The sequence below is a fragment of the Coccinella septempunctata genome, chromosome 9 (assembly GCF_907165205.1).
Source record: "Coccinella septempunctata chromosome 9, icCocSept1.1, whole genome shotgun sequence".
Lineage (NCBI taxonomy): Eukaryota > Metazoa > Arthropoda > Insecta > Coleoptera > Coccinellidae > Coccinella > Coccinella septempunctata.
In genome coordinates this window covers 18,548,432-18,571,640 of record NC_058197.1, presented here as the reverse complement: position 1 = coordinate 18,571,640, position 23,209 = coordinate 18,548,432, and the positions used below count along the sequence as shown (strand labels likewise).

Genomic DNA, 23,209 nt, shown 5'->3' with positions numbered 1-23,209 from the left:
GAATACGCTTTCGGAACTTGGCACAAAGAGGAGAAGCAATTTTCCTCTACTGTTACAGCGATTTAAACGTGGGCGAGGAAATGCCTTCGCATAAAATTAATGGTCGTGCATGTGTCAGCAGAGTGGAGGAACCGGTGGCACAGAAATAAATATCGATTGTTTAGCCGAACGAAAGATCTCTATTCCAACGTTTTCATCAACTACTTCCGATTTTTTTCCGAGTTTTGAACGAATTTATTGCCAAACCTGGTACTTACCCGACAACTGGTGGCGGCAAGGGCATATTCCTCGGCACCTTGTCCCCTATTATGTGCACGCAATGCTGGGGGAAGAAACCCACCTGAAAACCTCTCTTTCCCCTCCACCACATCGACTCGCCAGGGCTTGCCATGTCGATGACCGATATCATGTCGCCAACTTCCAGATTTAACTCGTCCCTCGCCTAAAAAATAAATTTTTTAAACATCGATCCAGAGGACTACAGGAAGAATATGAGCTACCTGCGAAACGTATCTCCTGACGCTGTAGGCTGCTGCCACGGCGGGGGTGTTGATCGACCGGCTCTCCTCGCTGGGCACCAACAGTCTGTGTCCTTTATTGTCCATCTGAAGCCAGTTCAAGACCGGCCCGCAGTTGAGGGAATTGTCGGCTATTTCGCTGAACCTCTCCAAGTAGCCGATCAGTATGGTCTGAGGAGAAAAACATGAATTGAATATAGGATTGGCGCTAATTGGCGACGGGGACCAGGATAACTAATCATAGCTAACAAAACGATCTGGATAGAGTCAAAAAGGATAAAATCTCGACTTTACCGAAACATTGCGAGCTTCCAACCCCAACACCGCGGATGACTCATCGTTTTCATTACGTTTTAATTGTGTGGCGTAATTGCCGAATGGAGAACTGGCAAGCATTGTTCCAAGGTGTCGCCTCTCTCGATTACTCCACTTATTGTTTTCTTGATTGGACGCTAAACGTTCTGGGAACCGACGTAACATTTCTGATAGGACGCGTAATCGCCCGGCAAACAGTCCATTAATTAACCACACAGTCGAGGGATCTGGGTCGATTGCCATTGTGCAATCGCCGGATTTATCTCCCGATGCCTCTTCGGGTTCTAGGTTGATCAACACTAAACATCAAGTTTGAAGAAGATAGGATGAGGTAGCTCATGACGTAAATGCTGACAGAGAAGAAATCGTCACTTCTAGACCTCCCAGAATGATAATTGTTATCGATTGGCGAAACCGAAGGGCGTTTTTTACAATGTCAAGGGTGAAAGGGATTCGAGAAAGCCGATATATACGGTAGCGATAAAAATTGAATACGTCATAGGGACGAAGAGCGGGTGAAGGGCTCTATGATGCGCGTCGTGTTACGGGGGCGTTTTCGCCCGTGGCAGGAAATTAGGTCCGGGAGGTCAAATTTCGATTTCCTTTGGGTTTGCACTTTGCCAATAGAGCTGCACCGATTCGCTGGTCTGTAGATCAACGTGGTGGGAAGTGAAAAATAATAGGGAGACTGAAGGAGCTTATTCACGCAAGTCATAGTCGAAATCCCCGTATGGAATCGAGTCAGAGTGGTTATTTATTGAAAAGGGTCCTTAGCAAGAATTTCTGACTCAAAGTCGACTCGATATCCATTCACGCAAGAGTCATTCCAGAAGTCATCACTTATAGTGATTGAGCCAGAGTCGTAATTTATTGACTGTGGTCCAAATCCGAATCAATACTCACTTACTTAGGTGAGTCAGACTCAGCATTGATCAATTGGAAGCAGAGTCACCACTTATTGCTTAAGTCAGAGTCGTAATTTTATCCACTAGGTTCCAAATGAATGCTGAATGACCCAAATTCGAGTCAATACCTATCTATTCACGCAAGTCATAGTCGAGATCCCTCTATGGAATCAAGTCAGAGTCGCTTTTATTGAAAAGAGTCCTCAGCAAGAATTTCTGACTCGAAATGGACCTATTCACGCGAGGTTCATTCAACTTTTATTGATTCGAAGAAGTCATCACTTATAGGGATGGAGTCAGAATCGTAATTTATTAACTGTGGTCCAAATCCGAATCAATACTCATCTATTTAGGTGAGTCAGACTCGTCATTCATCAATTCGAAGCAGAGTTACCACTTATTGTTTAAGTCAGAGTCGTAATTTTATCCACTAGGTTCCAAATCAATGCTGAATGGCCCAAATCCGAATCAATACCTATCTATTCGCGCAAGTCATAGTCGAGATCCCTCTATGGAATCAAGTCAGAGTCGCTTTCGTTGACAAGGGTCCTCAGCAAGAATTTCTGACTCGAAATGGACCTATTCACGCGAGGGTCATTCAACTTTTATTGATTCGAAGAAGTCATCACTTAGAGTGATCGAGTCAGAGTCGTAAATAATCAACATTGGTCCAAATCCGAATTAATACTTATCTATTAAAGTGAGTCAGAGTCAAAATTCATCAATTCAAAGCAGAGTCACCACAACTAGAATGGTGTCAGAGTCGCTATTCATTAACAAAGGTCGTAAGCAATAATTTCTGACTTAAAATAGACCTGATATCCATTCACGTAAGGTTCATTCAACTCGAATAAGTCGAAGCAGTAATTTCTGACTCAAAATCGACGCGATATCTATTCACGAAAAGGTCGGACATGTTTAATTAATTCGAAGAAGTCTTCACTTATAGTGATAGAGTCAGAATCGTATTTTATTAACTGTGGTCCAAATCCGAATTAATACTTATCTATTAAGGTAAGTCAGAGTCAAAATTCATCAATTCAAAGCAGAGTCACCACAACTAGAATGGTGTCAGAGTCGCTATTCATTAACAAAGGTCGTAAGCAGTAATTTCTGACTTAAAATAGACCTGATATCCATTCACGTAAGGTTCATTCAACCCGAAGAAGTCGAAGCGGTAATTTCTGACTCAAAATTGACTCCATATCTATTCACGAAAAGGTCGGACATGTTTAATTAATTCGAAGAAGTCGTCACTTATAGTGATAGAGTCAGAGTCGTATTTTATAAACTGTGGTCCAAATGCGAAACAGTATTCATCTATTTAGGTAAGTCAGAGTCAAAATTCATCAATTCAAAGCAGAGTCACCACAACTAGAATGGTGTCAGAGTCGCTATTCATTAACAAAGGTCGTAAGCAATAATTTCTGACTTAAAATAGACCTGATATCCATTCACGTAAGGTTCATTCAACTCGAAGAAGTCGAAGCAGTAATTTCTGACTCAAAATCGACGCGATATCTATTCACGAAAAGGTCGGACATGTTTAATTAATTCGAAGAAGTCTTCACTTATAGTGATAGAGTCAGAGTCGTATTTTATTAACTGTGGTCCAAATCCGAATTAATACTTATCTATTAAGGTAAGTCAGAGTCAAAATTCATCAATTCAAAGCAGAGTCACCACAACTAGAATGGTGTCAGAGTCGCTATTCATTAACAAAGGTCGTAAGCAGTAATTTCTGACTTAAAATAGACCTGATATCCCTTCACGTAAGGTACATTCAACTCGAAGAAGTCGAAGCAGTAATTTCTGACTGAAAATCGACTCGATATCTATTCACGAAAAGGTCGTACATGTTTAATTAATTCGAAGAAGTCGTCACTTATAGTGATAGAGTCAGAGTCGAATTTTATTAACTGTGGCCCCATTGCGAAACAGTATTTATCTATTTAGTCAAAAGTCAAAGTCAACATTCATCGGGTCGAAGAAGAGTCAACACAACTAGAATGGTGTCAGAGTCCCTATTTATTGGCAAAGGTCGTAAGAAGTAATTTCTGACTCAAAATCGACTCGATATCTATTCACGCAAGGGCCATTACACTTTAATTGATTCGAAGAAGTCATCACTTATAGTGATAGAGTCAGAATCGTAATTTATTAACTGTGATCCAAATCCGAATCAAAACTTAACTATTCAGGCAAGTCAGACTCAACATTAAACAAGTCGAAGCGGAGTCAACACGACTAGAATCGTGTCAGAATCGCTATTTATTGACAAAGGTAGTTAGCAATAATTTCTGACTTAAAATAGACCTGATATCTATTCACGTAAGGGTCATTCAACTTCAAGTAATTCGAAGAAGTCATCACTTATAGTGATAGAGTCAGAATCGTAATTTATGTCTTTTCACGCGAATTCGAGCGAATCATTCGGTCAAGTGAGAATCGATTCTGATCTCTTCCGACGCAAAGTGTCACTAAAGTCGTCGACCTTGAGTGATACCACGATCAAATACGACTCACTTCGATTTCTGGAGACTCGTTGGATCGCAGAGACAGGTCGGGCAACTGCGATATCTTCCTGTCGTAGATACACTGGTGCAACTGGTCGTCCAACATCTTGAAATTCTCGAAATTCCTCTGCAGGAGCCAGCATTCCTCTCCAGACGTCACCTGGATCATGTACCATTCGACGTCGGTCTCGTCGTTTGCTGAAAAAAAAGTGATATTTAGGCCATAGCTGCTGGACCTCCCAGATGGTCTCCAACTTCCTCCAAAGTCACGATTGGGGGGAATGGAACAAAAGCGGGACATAACGAAAATTAACTTACTGTGTTGCGAGTGCAGGGACTGGTCCATGTTGGTGCGCAGCGACACGGAAAGGGTAGACAGCTGCACCCTCTCATAGTGGAAATGGGCGCACTCTTCCAGCTTCGGGAAACGGCACGGCTCGGCGCCAGGGGCGGGCTGGCCGCCTGCTGCTTCCGATATCTGCATCTCCTTCACCTCAATGCATATTGCCTGGAAACAAACCGAAAAACTGTTGATATCATCGATCAAACGAAAAAAATCGGCGTTCATTCTTCAGCAATTGAGGCCGTACGGCCACTCGATCGACCGGATCCGAGCACGGTGGTCCGGGGGAATTTTAGCTCCTCGAATCGAACGAAACTACAGCGTGTCCCGAAAAAATCGACCCTTTCTTCAACTCTGAAGTACAGAATGCCTTCTCGTAAAGTTACACTTTACGTATTCATCTAACGTGTCGCGTCAGGTTCCATAAAAGTATGGTGCGTTCGCTTTTCTTTTCGTTAATTCGGTCTCGCCGGAAGCGACCAGGACAGATTTTTATCTGGAGATCTGTGTGGCCTTCGCGACGTGTAAAACTGTCTTTCGTATCCCGGAAGAGCGTATACACGCCAGATTTTTAAAGGTGCGATGTATGATATCTGTCGCAGTGCCAAGAAAGCACCGGAAATATTTCATTTTGACAGGAGCAGACGACGATGATTCCGAGATTTTTTAAGATCGTTTTTCTGGTTCACCAGATCGATCTCTCGATAAATCTCGTTTTTTTCCATGGCGAGCGTAACCGAGTTGTCATACATCAAGAGAAATTTTGTTAACTTTCATAACAAAACGGAAAAGACACAGATGCAAAGCCGAAAAATTCTCTAAATGACAGTGAAAGAGTTCCAACGCCAGGAGAATTCTGAATTAACACAATCCTTACGAATTTTATACAGAGAAATCCTCGAAAAAGACGAACTAGCCTGTCGTATATCTCCATTATTCACGAGCATCAGATAACACTTCATATTTTCCATCGAATCCACTCGTTACCAACTACCACCCCCAACCGGCCAACCCCTGCAAGATATGAGGGAAGATAGAACATGAACCGTGTAATTTTCAACGCGAGGGACTGGTACTAGAACCTAGAAACGCTAGAGGGTAGAGATCGCGTCCGTATATGCAAATGTCACGTAGATAGGGGTGGTTCGAAGGACGTCTATGTGGCTGATCAATTAATTAGGGATGTTTTCGTGAGGGGAGATTGATGGCTCTGTCCGAAAAGATATGATTTTTGATCAGTGAACTATAGGGTAACTATATGTACAATTTTTAAAGGATTAAGTAAGTATAACTACAGTGAATCCCTCTTCAATACGAACCTAGGAAAAGAGAACAACTCCTGACAAAAACTGAAGAAAAAACACCCCATCTCCTATCAAAAATAACCTCCAGATAGCCTCTGTATGTCAGATGCAACCGTCGCCAACTTCCCTGGGGGAAAGCAGACAAGATCCTAGCGTGAAAAACATCGTGAGAATCGTCGAGTATCAGTCGTATTCGGGTTCGGCTTTTGGACGGTCCGAGAATTGTTCTAGGACTGCGCAAAACTGTTGCGCCCTAGTATAAAATCCTCTGCGCATTTCTAGAACCATCCTCGGACCGTCCAAAAGCCGAACCCGAATACAGCTATCATATTTGCTTCGACAAGAACGCCATGTGGTTCGATTCGAGAATAATACGCAGTGCCGTGTCATCGAGGAAGGTCTGGAATACACAATTCATCAACTACCTCGATTCAATCAGATATTGATAGAAAAAAAGGAAGATTTCCATCTGAAAATGTTTGGTCCTTCGAGCCGGATGTTTCGCATCAATTTAGGAACTGCGTTTCGGATATGAAGATTGGTAGGAAAGTACATGATTTAAGCTTTAGGAATGATAGGGGAGCATTTGCTTTATATTTATATTCAGGTTGAGTCTTTGACTCGTACAAACATTCCAACAGTAGATCAAAGTCAACGTATTGACAGAGGTGATCCTGAACTTCCTATGAGAAAAGACTTGCATCAGACTGTCAGAGTCGAAATTAATCCAACTCGAAGGACCATTTTTTTTATTTTTCATTTATGGTCGATATACTTCAGTCACGCCACTGCCAGAACGAGGCCCGTCCAAAAACAATATTTACACACATCATATATCCGCGTTCGCGGGGCGTCGCTCGCGTTATTCAACATCTGCATCTCCGCAGATCTCCCGGTTTTTATAACCTCATCGAGCATGTGTATTTCGGTAGTCCGACGCGGCGATAAATAATGACAATATCGGCCGAGAGAACGGAGTTAACAACGTTCAGCGGCCTATAAAAAAGATATGACGAAACTGGGTCCGGAATGTATGGTGGCCCGAAGGTCTTGCGTAAACTGGACCGATGATAAACTTCGAAAATTATCGAGATGGAGTCTCGATAGGCCGGGATTGAAATATTTTTAGACGAACATGTTGATGTTGCGAACGAGCTCGCGTTTCGTACGCAGAACTGGATTATTCACGAATCAGAGAGTTTTCTGGGCGTTTGGTTCCATCAATCTCATATGGAATACGAGAAAGAAGAGGGTTTTTGACCACTGCAAGGTTTTGGAGAACTAGCGACAATATTGAGCTGCAATAAGGACTTCTTTTCAACTCCGGTTATACTAGCCATATCCAGAGGACGTGAATACGAAGAGTCCACATTCGATGGTGAACTTATGGGGTGTCCCAACGAAACTGCGATACTCTCCACTCCAAAACCGATCATCCCTCTTCAATCTCGAGTGGTTATTTATTGAATTTCTTCGATTATAGTCGATATATCAATATCCTGACGTGCCAGAGGTTGGCAAACATGCTAGTTTGTTCGATAAACATTCCCAATCACAGCTCATTGTTAGTGGTGGAATAGCGTGGATTTTCCCGAGTGTGTAAGTGAATTATGAATCGTGCAACTAGTATTACTTTTATTTATTTTTTTTTTGTACATTTCCTGGTGTACTTCAGTGTGGAATTGAAACGAAAAATGTTGTTGATTCGATACAAATATCCTGAAATCTTCTGAATCGTCCAGTTATTAGTAAAAAGGATCCCCCCAACCCACGAGGCTTTCAAAGCCAATAAACTGCATTACAGTGTTAATGCAGAATTCAAATTTCCATCAACTAATCGCTAATTGAGTAAAATACATGCTTTGAGCTGAACCACTCTGGGAAATATGATCAATTCAAGCTGAACTCTTAAATTTTCGACCCCTAAACGAACCACCCTTTAAATCAACACAAAAAAGACGATTTACAAAAACTTAAGCACTCAAGAACGGTCCAAACTGTTGATCAAGGCCAATAAACCTACTTTGGTAAGGTAGTTCACGCAGAACATGTCATAACATCCGCGGGTCACTGGGAGGGTCCTCCGGACGACCGGACAACACTACGTGTCATTTTTTTTCGCGGCGCACCTCACCACCTGACCGAGTCACCGTTCGCCCGCGCTCACGCTCGCGTGGTTGACGTTGACGCTGCTGGACGTCATCGTAACGATCCCGAACGGGGTTAAATGGGGCGCGTCGCGACGGCTCTATCGCGGACCTGGACGTCGAACGCGAGACGGTCTGACGGGTTGTGTGTGCGAGAACGGCGCGAATCTAGGTTAGGACGGAGGGGCGGCGTTGCCGGATCGCGCGCGGCGGTGGTGGGATGGAAAATCGTTGAAAGATTCGCGAGGTGATTCTCCAGGTCCTAAGTCTTGGATTTGTTGAAGCTTGAGGCTAGGAAGAGAGTTTTCTGATGGCATTCATCGAATTATCTACAGTAGGTTCCAAGAGGGAGGTAACCTGCCAAAAATGACAACAGTAGACAAGACTGTTCAAGAGCGACGACATAGTAGAGATAAACAAAATGAATCTTCTACCTAGTGGCGTTTGCAGGCTTAAAAAGGGTGGATGGGCACGACAATTCCGAAAAATTGTCGTTCCAGAGAAGTTGAAACATCCATTCGCAACTGTATACCCGGCTACGGGATCATTGTCCCTCGTTAGTGCAGTGTAGCGTTGAAAATTCATATTAAAGGTCCGGAACATTGAAAATAAGGAGCACTGTCACAGCACTACAAGTTCCAACTGTCCAGTTGGAGCGCTGTAACAGTGCTTCTTGGTTTCATTGTTATCAGAAAAGGTTCCTTCTGTTACAAACCCCTCGAATTCAAGGTTTAATATCGCGTGAGACCGAAGCCAATGCTTCGATGGTCATTTGGCGGAACATTTCTGAGAGTTTCATTGATACTGACACAATGCCGAATATAGTAAGAGTTCTATACAGGGTGGGTCTTCGACTCTTACAAAGATTCTTGACGCCAAAAGAAATATTTTGTACCCATACGAATCGGCTCGGTTCAAAAGATACAGGCTGTTGAAAAAACATAAAAATCTCTTCGTAGGGCTCTTACTTCTTCATTGTGTCGATGGAGTTATCAATGATACTCTTAGGAATGTTTCGCCAAATGTCCATCGAAGCATTGGCTTCGGTCTCCTTCCCACACGCACACAAAGAGTTGTTGGCGTCTTGAAAGGTTCACTACACCTATTACTGATTGTTTGACAAGAAACTATCTTGCCGAAAGCTTGCCGGAATGAACCATTAATTCAGGATGCTGTGAAGAAGGGATTTCGTATTAGCCGATCTTGTGCGGCGGGTGTAGCTCTTGCTCTTCCACCCTCAGTAGTACTTTAGCGATTCCACGCTCTACTGACCACACTTCGCGAAACCCGGTGAAAAATAGCGACTCCTAGTCGACTAAAACATGTTTTTGAGCAGTGTATTTCACTGGAATTCTTCGTCGGTTCCGGCAGTTATCGAACGAGTGATACAGATGTAACAATAACAATACTACTTTATCCGGACCATAAAAGAGTTGATTTTTTCGTTCCTTTATCCAAGATCACTTTATTGTTTCGATATTGTTCGATTGTTGCTACTGTTATCGTGATTTTTTCCACCGTTATCGCGAAGAAACTAAAATGGCCCATTCTCTTCGATTTGTATAGCTGAACGAGCAGAGAGATCTTGTGGAAATTTCTCGACCATATTCAGCTTGCAAACAAATCGGCAATAAGCCGTCGCGTCTCGAATTTCAAGGAGCAGACAACAAAGCGTCGCGTACGCCGTTCATCCCCCCGACGGGGAATTCCGCGAAGAAGAGAAAAAAACAGCCGTCCAAAACGACCAAGAAAAAATCCCGATGACTAACACTCGAAGCACGCGTCGCGCCACGAACCCGAGGGAAAAACCCGATGATTTTCCGGGAAATCGACGGTAGAGGCGGCAACGTCGATCGGGGGGGCGGCGGCGAGAGTGACGAGCGGCGTCTGGGGAAACCGGGAGAGGTTTTCACCTCCAAGATGACCCTGACGCACCACTCCCATTCGGGGAATCTGTTTTCGATTGAACGAATGGGAAAACGCGACCGAAAAGCTCCTCACAATGGAAGAATTAACTGATCAACAGTTGATCGTTAGCTGATCATTGCGGGTTCTATCCGCGTCTTTATCATCAATGGTTTTCACAAGATAAAGTTATGGAAAACTGAATATAGATGTACTAACCCAGGTTTATTAACTGATCATGCCCTAGATAATTATGATCAGCAGTTATAATTAACTAATCACTTAATTCCTCCAGTGCTTCTAAAATTAATGTTATTGAAATAAAAACTGAGTGGAGTTAATGCCGCTTGTTTTAAAGGACTTGCAATGGAAGCTTCCACTAGCTTATTTTGGGATGGATGATGATTTTTTAACTGATCACGCTATGGCGTGGGAATGTGAAATCACCCACTCGATGATCAGTTAACACTCTCCGGTAGATTAGCTATAGTTTTTTTCGTAATTTCCATGGTCTTTCATGGTAATGTGATCAGTTAACACTCCGGTAGATTAGCTATAGTTTCCTTCGTAATCTCCATGGTGTTTTATGGTGACGTGATCAGTTGACACTCTCCGGTAGATTAGCTAGTTTTCTTCGTAATTTCCATGAAGTTTTATGGTGACGAGATCAGTTAACACTGTCCGGTATATTAGCTATAGTTTTCTCTGTAATCTCCATGAAGTTTTATGGTGACGTAATCAGTTAACACTCTCCGGTAGATTAGCTATAGTTTTTTTCGTAATTTCCATGAAGTTTTATGGTGACGTGATCAGTTAACACTCTCCGGCAGATTAGCTATAGTTTTCTTCTTAAGTCCCATGAAGTTTTATGGTGACGTGATCAGTTAACACTGTCCGGTAGATTAGCTAGTTTTCTTCGTAATTCCCATGAAGTTTTATGGTAACGTGATCAGTTAACACTGTCCGGTAGATTAGCTAGTTTTCTTCGTAATTCCCATGAAGTTTTATGGTGACGTGATCAGTTAACACTGTCCGGTAGATTAGCTATAGTTTTCTCTGTAATTTCCATGAAGTTTTATGGTGACGTGATCAGTTAACACTCTCCGGTAGATTAGCTAGTTTTCTTCGTAATTTCCATGAAGTTTTATGATAACGTGATCAGTTAAGACTCTCCGGTAGATTAGCTATAGTTTTCTTCGTTATTTCCATGAAGTTTTATGGTGACGTGATCAGTTAATACTTAGCTATTTTAGTTTGGTGAAATCGATGAAAAAACTCGATTCTTTTCATTTCAACGCTAGTTGATCGCTTAGACCCGATCTAATTGAATTGTAGATTCAATTATGTACATGCATTTGCACTATTTCTTCGTCACACGACGTCTCAAAGTCCGCATAACCTCCGGCTGATTCACTGTGGTTCTTTTCGAGGAAGAACAACAATTACAGTTCCACACCGACGTTACAACCGATAATAAAACCATCACATTATTCGCATACATTAAATCGAACGCTATCTGATTAAAAAAAAAAAAACGTTCGCGATCGTGCTACCTGTCTGTTCGTCATTATTAATTATAACGATATGCATAACGACGTTGTCGGATTAATTAGCCACTGTTTAACCATTCGGACGGACTTTCTTTTCTCCTAGCTGGCCGCAGCAGAGTTTCGTTTTAATTTGTTCGCGTTCGTTCAGAGCTCGGTTATTAGATTCACGTTTTACGACGTTACCGATTATTATAAATATAAATTTGAGGTTTCAGGAGAGAAAAGTCGGGAGAAAAGAAAGCATGAGCTAAATCCACCTAATTAATACGAATATTCTTCGGGCATCCTCTAAGAACAAGGCAGATTTCAATGAATGTTTTCTAATATTCACCATAAGATGAAATGCGATCAGTTAATAACCCAATTTTCATCAGAACATTCCTGTAAACTGCCTCAGTTGCACATGCAGCAAGTTATACTCCTTAACTTCAGGAGTTAATGATGAGTTAAAGACTAAAAACTCTTGAAACTTAGTGACCAAGATCGTTTGTTGACGCAATCACTAACACATTATATTTAAGCGATTGCTCGTTAGCTAATTCCCGAGGAAATAGCTAATTGATGTGATTAGTTAATATATAACTTTTCTCCAGAATTCGCTAGAGAAATGGTTCTACTACCAAAAAAAAAGGATTTTCAACTAACCTCGTTATTTGAAAAAAAGTTTGAGGCCTCCCAGCAAAGCTCAATCGTTAGCTGATCATTCAGAGAACAGTTAGAACATATTCAACAGAATCTGGACAAACATCGCGATTGAAAAACAGTTAAATCACACGGCCAGCTAATGGTCCCTACTCAGACTAAATTTTTTTACAGCTTTCATGATCGGTTAGTTAGTCTTCCACAGTATATTCAAGTTAAGACAAACGTTTTCATTAGCTAATCGCTCAGGGGGGTAGAATGGTGTGATTAGTTAATGCATAACTTTCGCCATGAGTTTGCTGGAGATTCATTGAAACTTTGCTCATCTCACTCGAAAAATTCCTAATGAAGTCCAATCATTAGCTGATCACAGTTTTACGAAACGGTCAATTTGGGATTACCAATCCTTTCTAGGATTTTTCCGCACAGAGATTTAGGACAAAATCAAGAGAATCTCTGGATTACCCAGTCTGGACAGTTGAATACGCCACGCTGTTCGATGGTGAAGGACAGAGAGTTGTTGAGCATAGAAAAGAAATTATGTGGGAACAGTTCAGAACCGTGGGGAACCCCAGCGTCCATTCTATATCGCCTCTTCGAGAGTGTGTCAAGTTACGACCATCTCTGCACCGAGTTACTATAACGAAGACAAATAATACCGATCGGACAGGTTATTACCGCTTGAAACCTAGAGAATACGTCGACAAAAAACTTGCAGACTTGTGTACCATCGTCAATTCGAAGAAATAGGCGACCGATAACCGTTCAATGCAGCCATAAAACTATATAACGTTGCAAGAAGAGACTGAGAGGAAGAATAGGTATAAATCCGATGGACGTAATGTGTCTCACGCTGTATTCAATAAGAATTTCGTCTAATTCAGGAAAAACTGCGAAATTTATCGATGTTTCTCCAGTCGTTCGACATCTACCAGCGTTAACGTCGGTGAAAGTCTACAGTCGACCGTCATCATAACATCGCCTTTTTACCAGGTGTCCCAAACGCTCCTCGAGACTGGGTCGATGACTTTTTTCACGACATTTCGGATCGGAATCGATTAAATATCGACCGGTTCCGTGGATTACGAAACCGCAGGAAGAGCCGCAGTCGGAAAGTAAAAGTTGCCGGAAGTGGAAGTTAGAAAACGAGGTCGAAAACGCCGAAAATGGACACGAGATTTGCATCCCCGAAAAAAAAGGAAAACTTGTTCGAATCGGTCGGAAAAACGCCGAAGAAGTACTAGTCGAAGGTGTTGACCTATAGACGTGTGCAAGGTCAGATCCGTGAACTTGGAAGACCACTTTCCCTGAAGATTTTCAGCGAACACTCTGTACAGTTTTCTTCCCTAACAAAACATCGATCAATCTGCGCATAAAACTCTGTAAATTTGCTCAATGTAATGGTAAAATGCATTGTTGTATAGTTTGTGATTCATGTATGAGTGTTTCTTGTGTATGTGTGGTTGTGACAGAAGATTCACAGAGCGAACAACCTCTATAATTTTAATCCTCAACAAAATATCGCACAAACCACAAAATGCACACATAAAACATAGTGTGAATGTGCATAATGTATATGATTATGAGTGTAGGTTGTGCGTTGTTGTGTAGTTTGTGTTTTATGTGTGTACTGTGAGTAGTGTATGTGTGTTTTTTGAGTATGCGTGTTTGTGATCGTTCATGCGCGTATTCAACGAAGTTTTTGTTTGTTGCAAAGAGTTTCATATGTGAGTATGTTAGTTTGTTTGTGATGCGTGTTTGTTGATGTGTAGTTTCTGTGAGTGATCTCAGGAGTGTTTGTACTGCAATATGGGTTTTGTTGAAGGTTTGTCTCTATGAACGTGTAATTTATGTGTGCAAGTATGATTAGAGCTGTTTGTGTGATATGTACACATGCAAATGTTTGTGGGATTATACTTCTGTGATCTGTTGAACTGTATGGTTGTGAGTGTGTGTTGTTATATGTGTGAGTGGATGTGTATGTTGTTTGTGATGTCTGTGTATGTTGTGAGACGTTTATGCGATTGTTATGTGTATTCAACGATGTGTTTTAGGCGTAACTAGTGTTCTTCTGATTTTGTGTTTGGTCCATATTCTGAGAGCCGCATATATAAGTTATGTGTGTTTTAAAGGAGTATTCTGTGAATTGGGCGTATTTGTTGCTCTAGTGTGAGCGTTTCCTGCGCGTTAAGTATTGATTTATGTGTGTTTTATGGTTTAATGGTGTCCTCTGAGTTTTTTGTTTGTTGCAGGTGTGAGTGTGTTTTAATAAATATGTTCGTTTATATTGTGATAAGTGCGTTTGAGTGTAAATTGCGCAATTGTTGGTTGATATGTACATATGCGAGTGTTTGTGGGATTGTGCTTCTGGTGTGTGTTGTGTGTGAGTGTATGTTGTTATATATGTGAGTGAATCGATATGTATATCAGCTGGAGGCACTGGATGTGTATGTCGTTTGTGATGTATGTGTTTTTGATATGTGTGTATGTTGTGAGATGTTCATGCGAGTGTTATGTGTATCCAACGATGTGTTTAAGGCGTAACTGTCTAGTGTTCTCTGTTTTCTGTTTGGTCCATGTTCTGCGAGGCGCATATATATGTTATGTGTGTTTTGAAGGAGTATTCTGAGAATTTTGCGTATTTGTTGCTCTAGAGTGAGCGTTTACTGCGAGTTAAGTATTGATTTATGTGTGTTTTATGGTTTGATGGCATCGTCTTGAGTTTTTATGTTTGTTGAGAGATATTTTATGTGTGAGTGTGTTCTAATAAAAATGTTCGTTTGTTTTGTGATGCGTGTCTTTAGGTGTAGATCGCCTAGTTGTTGGTTGATATGTAAATATGCTAGTGTTTGTGGGATTGCGCTTCTGGTGTGTGTTGCTGTTGAACACTAGGGTTGTGAGTTTGTATTGTTATATGTGTGAGTGAATCGATATGTATATCTGCTGGATGTGTATGATGTTTTGGTTTATGGGTACATATATAATGATTTGTGATGCGTGTAATCATTTCGTGTTGTCGGTGATGTCTGTGTGTATGTTTAAATTGTTCTCTGTATGAATTGTGTCTGTCTTTGTTTGTTGTGTGTTTGTTTTTAGTGTGATGTTTGTTCAATGCATGTCTGCTGGATGATCTGTGTAGGAGTGTGTTGTGATGTTTTATGCTTATGGTTATACAGTGTGTTTGTTCGGTTCCCGTGTTGTGTTACATCATTCAAAGAAAGATACCTCGTTGTAGGCTCCGAAATCCATCAATTTCACGTCCACGAAAACATCTCCTGGCGGGTAACTTTCGGCCACTCTGAAACGCGACAGCACCGATCCGAAATAACCGTCCGGCACGAAACCCGAGCTTAAAAATTGCATCGGGACGATAACACTCGCGTGCTCGACCGGTCCAGACGTATACACTTTGTCACTTTCACTGAACAAACCCTACTTTCGGTGCATAACCGAAACCTGGCGTAACCGCGTAACTACGCGAATACAGGGTCGTTTTTGTACCGCAAGCGACGTACAGTACTTTCACGGTCGAAAACGCAGCAGTACCGCAAGGTTCAACTGGATCTCATCGGGGCAGATCGGGTGGACCGTTGAGCTAGTGGTCTCGCGAAGGAGTATCGGCGAAATCAAAACGAAACGATATAATAGAATACACAATTACCTAATCGTGGTGAAACCGAGATAGCGGCGTAGAACAGATGTCGCCATCGATGATTTATTCATCGTTCGGCTGTATTTACGACCGCCGATCATCTGTTATTCCGTCGATAGAGCGTCTGCTGATTCGATTTCTTTCTTTCGCTCTAATATTTCCGACCATTCGATGTATGATGAGCGCACCGATACCCGTACCGAAGTATATTGACCATAAATGAAAAAGAAAAAAAATGGTCCTTCGAGTTGGATTAACTTTTACTCTACCATTTTTTACGAAATCTTCAGCGATTTTTACATTTGCGAAATAGGCTGTTATTACGGGCAGTTGCAACGTCTAGCTGGTCGATTTTAGTCGATTCATCTCGCGTTGGTAAGACAGTTGTTGTACGTGTGTGAAAATAGGGCGAAAAATCCGATACCAGAAAGAATCTTCTCGTGATACGCGAACCCGTTACGTCACCTCGAAATTCATCTGTTCGACAAATGAAATAAAGACTCCGTTGATTGGCCGCGTTAACGGATTTTAACGTTCATCTTCACCACTGGCAAATACCTATGTATGTACGACACCTGCTTCGCTTGGCAGCTGTCTATGGGTATTGTATGATATGATTGGGTTGAAAAATCATCGTCATTCGAGCAAAGTCAAGTTTAATGTTTCCATATCCAGGAGAACAATAAAGACATGTCTTATTGAAAGGCTTTCCCATCCAAAAACGCTTCAAATATACAGCCGGTTTCATGAAACTTTCATTGTCCGATCAACGATTTGACAGTCGCTCGATTTCTAAAAAGAAATCGCTGAAACCTTTTCATTTCTGAATATATTTAAGACGTAACAATTGAGAATGATATTCTGAATGATCATGACTGCCTTATCCATTGAAAAACAAATTGATTCGTCAATCAAGCGTTGATTCTCCGATCAAGCTTCATAACACCAGGGGTAAATCTTATAACACTACTGCAACGTCACCTTCCTTCTTATATTTCTATTCTATGGTGCTCATTGCATTCTAAAACGAAGATACTCGACGTAGAAATGCTGAAGAAATAACTGCTCCCACTGAAATTACGATAAAGCCATCGTTGTCATCTATGATTTGATGATTTGACTTGGCACCTATGTCGACCATAGAGATATTGAAATTAGACGAGGCAAGATTACAGAACAACGTAACTTAACGGATTTTTTGGATATATCGCTCGATGACTTTCGCATTCGATGCAACTGGAGTGTCTCGGTCAACACACACACACAGTCCATCCGATCCGTTTACGGCAAGGTGGAAAGACGTGAAAGCGGTCAGCAGAATGGCACAACAAGGCGTATAAATGACCAAAGAAAGAAGAAGAAACTCGTATGTCATTGTTGCGGAACATCGCGGTCGGTGGCACGCGAACGCCGCGTTGCCGGCTCTATCCAGTCGGGGATGAAAACAAATAGAGCATTGAATGACATATACACCACAGAATCTTCACTTTCACGACGTTCTTTGTCCCACAGAATCAGTTCGAAGTGCACAGAAAACGTCTCGTCTACACAACATGAGGAGCATAGAAAGCCATAAGTCATCTTCTTCGATTACGACATCGGCCTGAGTAGACCTATTCCCCCTAATGTGAAATGCGAACCATCCGTCTTCCGCTGACCTCCAAATCCCCAATTTAACAGAGTTAACGAACTCCCAAACTGTCGACTCGTTAACGGACTATATCGAAGACGATCCGCCTGACGAAAAAAAATAATCTGCCGCTTCCGAAAGGCATAATTCATAACGGACGCGCGCGTAAACAACGCCCGCACGCGGGCAAGGCCATTGCCGCATCGCCATTGAAAAACGCGGGCTTATGCAAGTCAGTCGCCGTTCTTGGAAAGTTTTACAAATCGTAAGAAGGAGAAAGCCGCGCTGGAAAACGATTCGAGAAGAGCTGGTTCGACGATAATCAAACCTGAGGCCGTACGGGTGCGTTTCGCGCCCATCTGTGTTCTCGGAACAGAGAATATCGGGCAGAAGGTTGGCGACATTGCGAAACGTCTATGGGCCGCGAAATGACATTCAGACCGAAAGGGAAAGGTTCCGTTTTGACCTTTTTCGGTGACCCAGTTTGCCGATTCCATAGATAGATTAATCTATGGCTGATTCGCCAAAAATTCAAGAGGTTAGGTCGCGTTTTGATTCTAATCTGCCGAAATTTCTTCTCTTGAGCTCGCAAATACGAAGAATATATTCATATGGGGCGGTTTTGAGAAAAGGGGTTAAGTTGTCCAGAAAAGGGGATGGTTAAGAAGCAATCTCCAGCAACGAAAGGTATATACCCATTTTCAGTACAAAATGTGAGGGTAAACGTTAAAAAACTCCCAACTACTGGCCCTAGGATGAAAAACTAGTCAATTATACATAGAAAGTTGCGTAATTTAAGATAAAATTTGACCTGCTCGAGAATTCTTTTACTCACTCTTCACAATGATGATAGAGATCGAATTAAGTCGAGGAATGGATGGACTATCGATTATAAGGAACACCAACCTGAAACGTTCAAGTAAAATTTGCACCGTCCTTTTTACCAGACAAAAGTTATTAAATTGCGCAAGAAACTATTTTCATAACAACCTCCAGAAAAACTCTAACGCTATCGAATTTTTTCACAGGATGCTGATGTATTAATCGCTGTGCTTAGATTGCGCACGTTGTATCCTTCAGAAACGTTATAAATCGACGGCAATTAGCATGCTACTAGGGAAAAAATCAATCTCGATTTACCTAATTACCTGTTAATCTTTTCTCCTTACAGTTGCTGAAATTATCCAACTTGCGTGTTATATAAATGATCGGTTATGCAATAATGTATACGCTTGATTATCGCCGGTGAAAGAGAAGAAAGCTGCGCTCGGACAATTTAACGGGATAAAGTATACGTCAGATGTTTGTCATTATCGAAATTTAGTTATAGGTGTTTTCCACTTTCTTCGAGAAATTTTTCCAGAGAGGAGCAGCCAGCACTGAGCCAACTGCGTAGATAGCCCCCACAGTTTTTCTATTCAACCAATTAATGAAATTCTTGGAGAGAAGTTTAATCTTTTCTACTCCGCTAAATTTCCAACGTGGGCGCCTTCGGTTAGCACAAACAGCCGAATCCGGAAATTTACGATCATGACCCATCTCTCTAGATTATTTCCGATTCCGAGCCAGCTGCTACAAACATCAAACGGTCCAAACGTTTCTTTCATGTGTACCGCCGCTTGTTTAACGATCCATCCCGTACATCATTATACGCCTACTACGTATTTCGGTCGCCCGAATCCCATCTCTACCTGAAACCTAAACAATCTGTATATCCCGGTGGCTACCGGAGGAAAATAATGGTGTAGGTAGGACGTCGGATGACTTCTCGTACAGGAAACTGCTTGAAAACGACAGACAAGTGCCAAAGACACGCACGAGAACAATGAAAACGCTGAGCGTGCGTCTGCACGCGCGACAACGAAAAATAACCCACCCCTTTGAATTTTTTCATTGATGCTCCTCGAATAAGTAATGAAATCTAGCAACCGCTTGAAACACACTCTACGAGCCGTATAAATCAATTTACTATCCCAATAAGGGGTAAAAAATTCACCATTATTTTATCAAAGCCATCAATCGAAATAAGGCTAATCGACTCCGTCTTAAACAAGTCTTACATCGAAGGTAATCGCTTACTTAATTCAGATTTCCGATGATTAAGCGCCAAATTTAAACAACCTCGATTATTTCCAATTAATTTAATCCGGCTTTAATATTGAGGAAACAGATCGATATCGAGATTTACAGGAAACTGATAGAGTGGAAGTAATTAAAGAGATCTAACTGATCTCTTAGGCGAAGTTTCTTGAACATTGGAAGTTTTGTGCTGAATCTTCACAGGCAGGTAGATGGTTATACAGTACACCTAAATATGCATTGTCAAAATTCGTTTCTTGGTAATGGTAAGATTAACAAATACCTACCCCTATTCAATAACTTCGAAGAGTCTGTATAAATCTTTGGAGAAATTCAATAAACCATTTCGTTGATTTAGCAGAAAGGGTTTAACTTTACCTGCAAACTCCTTCTGAGAATAGAAAACATGCAAATCCATTTGTAATAACACGACAAATTACCTGAAGGGGTATTATTAAAGCCGTTACAAATTTCTCCGCTAGGTGAGTGTCTTGAATTAGTCACCATTGACGATCAGTCATTCCAACATTGATTAAAGAGCCGTTTTTTAATTAAGTGTGTTAACGAAAAACAAATGAGATAAAATATTGTTAAGATCACAAAAATTTTTATCGTTTTTTAATGCTCAATTTCAATCCTTTCGAAATAAAATTGAAGATTTTTCAAACGGTTTTTGAAATTTAGATGTCTGAAGAATCCTTGGAGAGTTGTGATTTTTTTCTTGCTCGATTGTAAATGGAAATAATTAACCAAGATGAGGGTCCATTTGAACGTGATCGCATATTAATGTTATTATACATTTAGAAAAAGGCACTTTGTTTCTCCTTGTAATCTTCTCACGAGTTATAAACATTAACAAATCGTTAATCTCACTGACATGAACATTTAGATCTTCTGAATCATTGTCTAACAGAGATGAATTCAATTAAAACAACAGGATTAATGAGATTTTTGTAATTTCCTTTAACAGAACTGAAATAACACAATTTTTTCAACTCCTTGTTAATTTCGAGTCAAAAAACTTTGCAAACTGGCCTTTGGAAAAGGTTTCCACATATCAATCGACGACAAAAAGAGTTAACAACCAATTACCACATCGTTTTCCATTTCTCCCATCGGGGTTTAGTGCCAGTCGTCAATTTTTATTGCACATTTTCACAATCTCTCGGAGAGCAGCACAGCTCTTCTATTCACCGCAGTCTCCATAACCTATTTAAGAATTGCAAAGTAGCATTGTTTACTTATCGAGCTTACAATAAGGCAGCCAAGGAGATAATGGAATTCCAGACGATTTAAAGTATACCGAGCATCGAGAATACCGGATATTGTAATATTATATCCACCGTTTTCAATGAGGAGATGCACACATAACCCCTATGTTATATCAAAATTACTGATACTCCTACTAAAGTGTAATCATAGGGCATTTACTGGATAAATTCACGCCTTCGGTGCTCGATCTTTAAATAACATGGTATATAAACCTATTATAGCTGGTCCAAAAGGGCAAGCAAATGGGGAGATGTAACACCCCATTTAAACTGGAACAAATGGCGTTTTGCGACATAACAAGTGCACCCAAATGCCTCTCATCAAACGGGAATCACAAATTCATATAGAATATTAATTAAGACGTCTCTACATGAATTACAAACAGGACCGTCGTATGTACATCAGAATTCCTCAGGATTGCACCCACTTAAAAACTCACATAAATGGCATTTATGACTTACTCACCGGGATCCAGTCGAAAATAATCGTAGCAAGAATATCCTCTAACACATTTCACTCGAAACACTCCGGTAAATGTTGTTTTTTCGGGCATACGTACCGTACACAATCACAACACAGCTACCATACTACCAGGTCTTGTCAGGCTCATTTGACATTTGCAATTACAAACAATAATGGCATACAAGTACTCTTCTTTACCCTTGCGCTTCTGTCGACGCTGGCGGCATCTGCGGATTTGGACCGAAGTTCCGGATAAAGGTGGGGATCGAAGGTACGATCTGGACCGGCCATGGTGTATCAAAAGTTGCCTATTCTCTTTATTTTTATTCGGTCGATGGGAACTTTACGCTAAAGGATGGGATACATGTTGGGATGTAGGAGATAACAGTACAACTTTTAATACTCTTTGCTTTAGGATATAAAATCATAAGTACTCTTCTTTACCCATGCGCTTCTGTCGACGCTGGCGGCATCTGCGGATTTGGACCGAAGTTCCGGATAAAGGTGGGGACCGAAGGTACGATCTGGACCTGCCACAGTGTATCAAAAGTTGCCTATTCTCTTTATTTTTATTTGGTCGATGGGAACTTTACGCTAAAGGATGGGATACATGTTGGGATGTAGAAAATAATAAAAATAGTACAACTTTTGTTACTCTTTGTTTTAAAATATGATCGTAATTCATACAATTTCATGAAATGGATTGACCCTGCAGCAAAGTGCCAGAATCGGGAGTGAAAAGTATATTTTTCGTATCTATAAAGATTCAGGTGTTTTCACGAGATAAACGATAATTCTTATCGCTCGACAAGTAGCCAAAAATCATTAAGTTTGGGATTATTTCAGCTTCTTCGGGCGTCCTTTCACAAAAGCGTGAATTATCAGAGATTTCTGAAAAACAAACTAACAACCACTTCATCTGTTTGACTTTGCCACGGGTGATAATGATATTGTACACAATGGAGATGAAGTTGATGATAAAAATCGACAAGTCAAATACGTTTGGCGAATCAGGAAGATTGTAGAGAACAAAATATATGAATTGGCTTAAAAAATGTTTGCTAGGGATTCTGCATTACGAAACTCATCTCTCACTGAAGAAAATCGGTTTTTTTTTCAGGAAAAAATGAAGAAATACGAAAACTCCTGACTCTTACTCGTCGATCAATGCTAAATAAAATATTAAAAAGAATAATCCACCCAATTCAATCCACATCGATGTACATGACTCATTAACGGTCGTAAAAAAACACGATGCATTTGCGATGTTTTCAAGTCTGATTATATAGGGGGGGACAATTCAAATTGCTGTAAATTACAGAGTGGCGCCTTTCAGTTTACCCCAATCTAGTCGCCTAGGCGGCAGTTGAGACAGGGCGGTAATAAAACTTGATTCTTTTAGTTCTCTGTCTAGAATCCGACAATAAAGTTATTTTTCCACTTTGCAAATCCGACTTTGTGATGAGTCAACGTCTAGTACAATAAAAATCTCGAGAAGCCCTCTATGGGGGTGCATTTAGGGTCCATGAACCTTTTCAACTGAATATCATCCCAATAAGTTAGAGAGTAGGTTATAAAACTGTCAAATCCCCAGTAAAATTCACAACCAAATCTATTTGAGCAAGGATTACGTCTCTACATCTCCTCAATATGTATTACTTTCAATTTCTTGATTGAAATAATAGCGTTTTCACCCAGATTTTCTTCAAAATTGTTCCATATTTCCAGCATTTATCCACAAATGATTTGAACCATCCTCAAATGAAGAGGCTGAGTTCAAAATATCCGATATTTAACAATGTTTTTCAACAAAAATGGATGTCTATCAATATCCTTTTTGAAATTATAGTAATATGTGGAAATCTTAGCATTCACTCCATATCCTTGCAGATCTTTTTTTAATATTCAGATCAGAGAGTGAATTTAAAACAGCGCTGGCAGTTATTTAAGCAATAACTATCAACACACG

General features: G+C 40.9%; 1 protein-coding gene across 4 annotated transcripts in view; it reads right to left on the bottom strand.

Annotated features, from left to right (window-relative positions):
- The window catches only part of LOC123319745 (GTPase-activating protein CdGAPr-like), a 33,453-nt gene extending 12,048 nt beyond the window's left edge, over window positions 1-21,405 (bottom strand). Inside the window, exons 1-5 of one of the 4 annotated variants that reach the window (XM_044906657.1) lie at window positions 21,244-21,405; window positions 4,573-4,762; window positions 4,265-4,452; window positions 501-689; window positions 258-442 (exon numbers count right to left, since the gene is read on the bottom strand). In XM_044906657.1, the coding sequence (XP_044762592.1) occupies window positions 258-442; window positions 501-689; window positions 4,265-4,452; window positions 4,573-4,738 (728 nt within the window). In that variant the 5' untranslated portion in view covers window positions 4,739-4,762; window positions 21,244-21,405. Of the gene's footprint in view, window positions 1-257; window positions 443-500; window positions 690-4,264; window positions 4,453-4,572; window positions 4,763-7,924; window positions 8,191-15,370; window positions 15,743-21,243 lie in introns of those variants that run through there. The other 3 variants (XM_044906655.1, XM_044906654.1, XM_044906656.1) reach the window with 3 other exon arrangements.
- Window positions 21,406-23,209: the final 1,804 nt, after the last annotated feature.